This window comes from Pelodiscus sinensis, chromosome 6, assembly GCF_049634645.1.
Source record: "Pelodiscus sinensis isolate JC-2024 chromosome 6, ASM4963464v1, whole genome shotgun sequence".
Lineage (NCBI taxonomy): Eukaryota > Metazoa > Chordata > Testudines > Trionychidae > Pelodiscus > Pelodiscus sinensis.
In genome coordinates, this window is record NC_134716.1 from 18,481,108 (window position 1) to 18,485,383 (window position 4,276).

General features: G+C 42.2%; 1 protein-coding gene across 1 annotated transcript; it reads right to left on the reverse strand.

Annotated features, from left to right (window-relative positions):
• Positions 1-3,158: 3,158 nt before the first annotated feature.
• LOC142829910 (interferon beta-like) lies at positions 3,159-3,725 on the reverse strand. Its single transcript, XM_075932191.1, has one exon. It carries the CDS (start codon positions 3,723-3,725, stop codon positions 3,159-3,161), a length of 567 nt encoding a protein of 188 aa, XP_075788306.1.
• Between the last annotated feature and the right edge of the window lie 551 nt (positions 3,726-4,276).

Consider the following 4,276-nt stretch of genomic DNA (forward strand, 5'->3'; position numbering starts at 1 on the left):
CAAAGGGCAAGTCGTGCCTGACCAATCTGATTAGCTTCTATGAGGAGGTAACTGGCTCGGTGGACATGCGAAAGTCAGTGGATGTTATATACCTTGACTTTAGTAAGGCTTTTGATACGGTTTCCCACAATATTCTTGCCAGCAAGTTAAGGGAATGTGGATGGGATAAATGGACGGTAAGACGGATAGAAAGATGGCTAGAAGGCCGGGCCCAGCAGGTAGTGATCAACGGTTCGATGTCAGGATGGCGGTCGGTTTCTAGCGGAGTGCCCCAAGGTTCGATTCTAGGAACGGTTTTGTTCAATATCTTTATTAATGATCTGGATGAGGGGATGGATTGCACCCTCAGCAAGTTTGCGGATGACACTAACCTAGGGGGAGAGGTAGATACGCTGCAGGGCAGGGATAGGGTCCAGAGTGACTTAGACAAATTGGAGGATTGGTCCACAAGAAATGTGATGAGGTTCAACAAGGACAAGTGCAGAGTCCTGCACTTGGGAGGAAGAATCCCAAGCATAGTTACAAACTGGGGACCAAACAGTTAAGTAGTAGTTCTGCAGAAGAGGACCTAGGGGTTACAGTGGATGAGAAGCTGGATATGAGTAAACAGTGTGCCCTTGTAGCATATTAGGTTGCAATAAGAGGAGCATTGCCATCAGATCCAGAGATGTCATTATTCCCCTTTATTCGGCTTTGGTGAGGCCACATCTGGAGTATTGTGTCCAGTTCTGGCCTTCCCCACTAGAAAAAGGATGTGGACGCATTGGAGAGGGTCCAGCAGAGGGCAACCATAATGATTAGGGGGCTGGAGCATATGAATTATGAGGAGAGGCTGAGGGTCTGTTTAGTCTGCAGAAGCGAAGAGTGAGGGGGAATGTGATAGCAGCCTTCAACTTCCTGAAGGGAGATTCCAAAGAGGATGGAGAGAGGCTGTTCTCAGTAGTGACAGATGGCAGAGCAAGGACCAATGGTCTCAAGTTGTGGTGGGAGAGGTCCAGGTTGGATATTAGGAAAAACTACTTCACTAGGAGGGTGGTGAAGCACTGGAATGGGTTACCTAGGGAAGAAGTGGAGTCTCCATCCCTAGAGATGACCTTCTGAGGTCTCATCCAGTTCTATGATTTTATGAGAGGGAATAAACAGAACAGTGATCCCTCTGTGATCAAGTGATCCCTCTCCTATCATCCATTTCTGGACATTGACAAGCGGAGGCTAGGGGCACCATTCCTGCCCATCCTGGCTAGTGGCCATTGATGGACCTATCTTCCATGAATTTATCTGGTTATTTTTTGAATACTGCAAAAGTCCTGGCCTTCACAACATCCTCTGGCAAGGAGTTCCGCGGGCTGATTGTGCACTGCGTGAAGAAGGAGGAGGGAGAAAACTTGTTCATCTTGGCCTCTGAGGACAGAACAAGAAGCAGTGGGCTTAAAGTGTAGCAAGGGAGGTTTAGGTTGGACAATAGGAAAAATTTCCTGTCAGGATAATCAGAAACTGTAATAAATTGTCCAGGGAAGTTGTGGAATCTCCATCTCTGGAGATACTTAAGAGTAGGTTAGATAAATTTCTATCAAGGATAGTCTAGACAGTACTTGGTCCTGTCATGAGGCAGGGGACTGGACTCAATGACCTCTCGAGGTCCCTTCCAATCCTAGTATTCTATGATTCCTCAGTTATAGGAAGTAAACAAGCCACACCCGGTTGGCAGGATGCTCTGTCAATTAAATATTTTATAGGAGACCGTTTTTTTATTCTGTTTCTTGAGTTTTCCCTTTTCACTTTCTTTCTTTTTATGTAATTGAAGCTAGCAAATACAAGGTAACTCCTCACCTCATGCCCTGCCAGGACCGGTTCTGGCTGGCCTTAAATGCAATTCAGCGTGCGATCAGTGTAGATGAGAAATTGCAAAATTGCAAAATGCTATTTTGAAATGCATTTTGTGTCTAGATGCGTTATTGCGAAATAAGCTTTTTTGAAATAACCAATTCAAAATAAAGCCCTTGTGTAGATATATTCATAAACCACAACTGCTGTAGGTTGCCATTTTGTATAAATAAATATTTATTTATAAATATTATCAAATACATCTGAAAAAGACACATAAAAGTACAAAATAAATAGTATCACTTAATAAAAATAGAACACTGAAATACTGTTACAAAGGTAGGTCTGAAAATATTTCATAGTGCAGAAGGAAAATATATATTAGCAATAGCTAATAATTCTAGTACACTTCATTATAAATGGCACCGAATTTTATATCAATGCATAACTAACTAACAAACTACATAAATAAATAAATAAATAAATAAATAAAATACAATGATTGCATTGTGTATTCTTACAGAGGAATTGGCCTCTGGACGTTATAGGTTCAGAGGTGTAGCTCAATGGAAATTCTGAGCGTAACATCAATGATTAGGAAATTGTAAAGTTTTTCTCCTGCGCTTTAAATTCTTTGTAGTCCTCTGGCATATTTTCAGCACTAATCTTGTTTTTCTTTTACATGTTCTCATGTGACGGAACCAACTGATGGCAAGTAGCATATAAACAGGGCAACCGGAGTTTTGTTGGAGTTCGTCCCTTATTTAACGCACAAATTGATAAGCGTCTGGAAAGGAACGGGCTTGTAGGATCAACTGAGAAGTGAAGGATGCCAGTGGTGCTGCAGTGTCATTCAGCTGTCTTCAGAACATCTTTGCTTCCAACATCACACTCTGAAATGAAAAAGGGGGATAAATAATGCAGAGCTTGAAATGCCAAATATAGTCCATAGTCCTCATTGAAATCTTGTCTTATTAGGCCGTTACTCAAGCGGGCTTCTCCTTGTTCCTTTCCCCAACTAAGACAGTTACCGGGCAAAGATACATTTGGTACAGGGAGTTATTACTCTTGAGGTTTTCTCATTAGTTGTTGGTAATGATATATCTTTATGTTTTTCGTGTGGAATTTGTAGATGTGGTAAGCAACCACCAAACTATAAGCTGCTCTAAAATAGTATTATTACATGAGCTTGAATAATCTGTATAGGTAAAATTTCAATGGGAGAAAGATTGGGATACATGTATAGGAGGTATAAAGCCAGCTCTGACCAGCTCTTTTCTTCCAACAATATTACTTGCATTATTTTCTAGGAAAAAACGGATATACCGAATACCTTAATGTTCAAGTCTCTTTGTTAGTATGTTGAGAACGAGAAAACATCTGGAAACTTCCAAGCGGATGATCTCCCAGGCACAGCGGCTGTATTGTTTTTCTTTCAGGAAATGGCGTACTGTCTGGAAGTACCTCCTCAGCTTCAGCCTGGTGTGCAGGAGGCTCTCATTTCCTGGGTAGGTTGTTTCCTTTTCCACCTCAGCACTCAAACACACCTCCAGCTTCTCAATCTGCTGGTGGATTCCATTTTGGAATTCCTTTATGGAAGTCCCATCCCAGGCAGCGTGGGTGAGATTCTTGCTGAAGATCTGGAAGAGCTCTTGGAGGATCTGCTGGATGGCTGCCTTGGCGTTCTCTTGCTGGGCCAGTCGGACCTTGAGGATATCTGTGGCCTTGAAAGCTGACCTTTCATTTAGGCATTGGAAGGGAAACGGTCCACCCATTTTCTCCAGGTGTTCCAAACTGTCGCTGTTCAGTTTGTTTTGTAGAACAGGAAGTCTGTTACAATCCAGACATGAACTTTCGCCGCAGAGGAGCAGCATAAGGCAAAACTGCAGCAAACTCCTCATGATGTCTTGGAGTCTCTGTCTTCTGAACAACTGGTACTCGTTCAAGCTCTTTTGTACCCTTCTGTGATTTAAATCTATGTTTCTGAATGTAAGTATTTTCATATTTTCTCTGTGGAGTTTTCCCTGCTTGAGTATTTTACTTTCCATTTCCTTTTCATTTAAGGAAGTAAACAAACAGAAGAAGGAAACCAAAAAGAGTATCTTTTAAAATATTAATGAAATTAATGTATTTCTTTAGGCTTCCTCCTCTCACATGAAATCAAGAAAACGTAAAGGGGAAGAAGAGTACGAGGGCGAACAGGTGTCATAGAACTGTGAGAGGTTAGAGTAGGGAGGGGCATGTCTGTCTACTCCTAACCATCTGTAGCTAGCACTCTTAGGCAGGAACGTCTGCTGCACTAGTAAGGTTATGGATGCGTTGAAGGGACAACAATGAACTCGGGAAGACGGGGCTAGGCCGGGAGCAAACTATTGCAAAGCTTCTTTTTGGCTAGAATCTTCAGATAGAAGTGATGTGTAAAGTTGCTATTTCTTCACTTTGCCAGCAGATG

What these genes read in the sequence shown, in the direction of transcription:
- LOC142829910 (XM_075932191.1), bottom strand. Translation starts at nt 3,725, where the DNA reads ATGAGGAGTTTGCTGCAGTTTTGCCTTATGCTGCTCCTCTGCGGCGAA.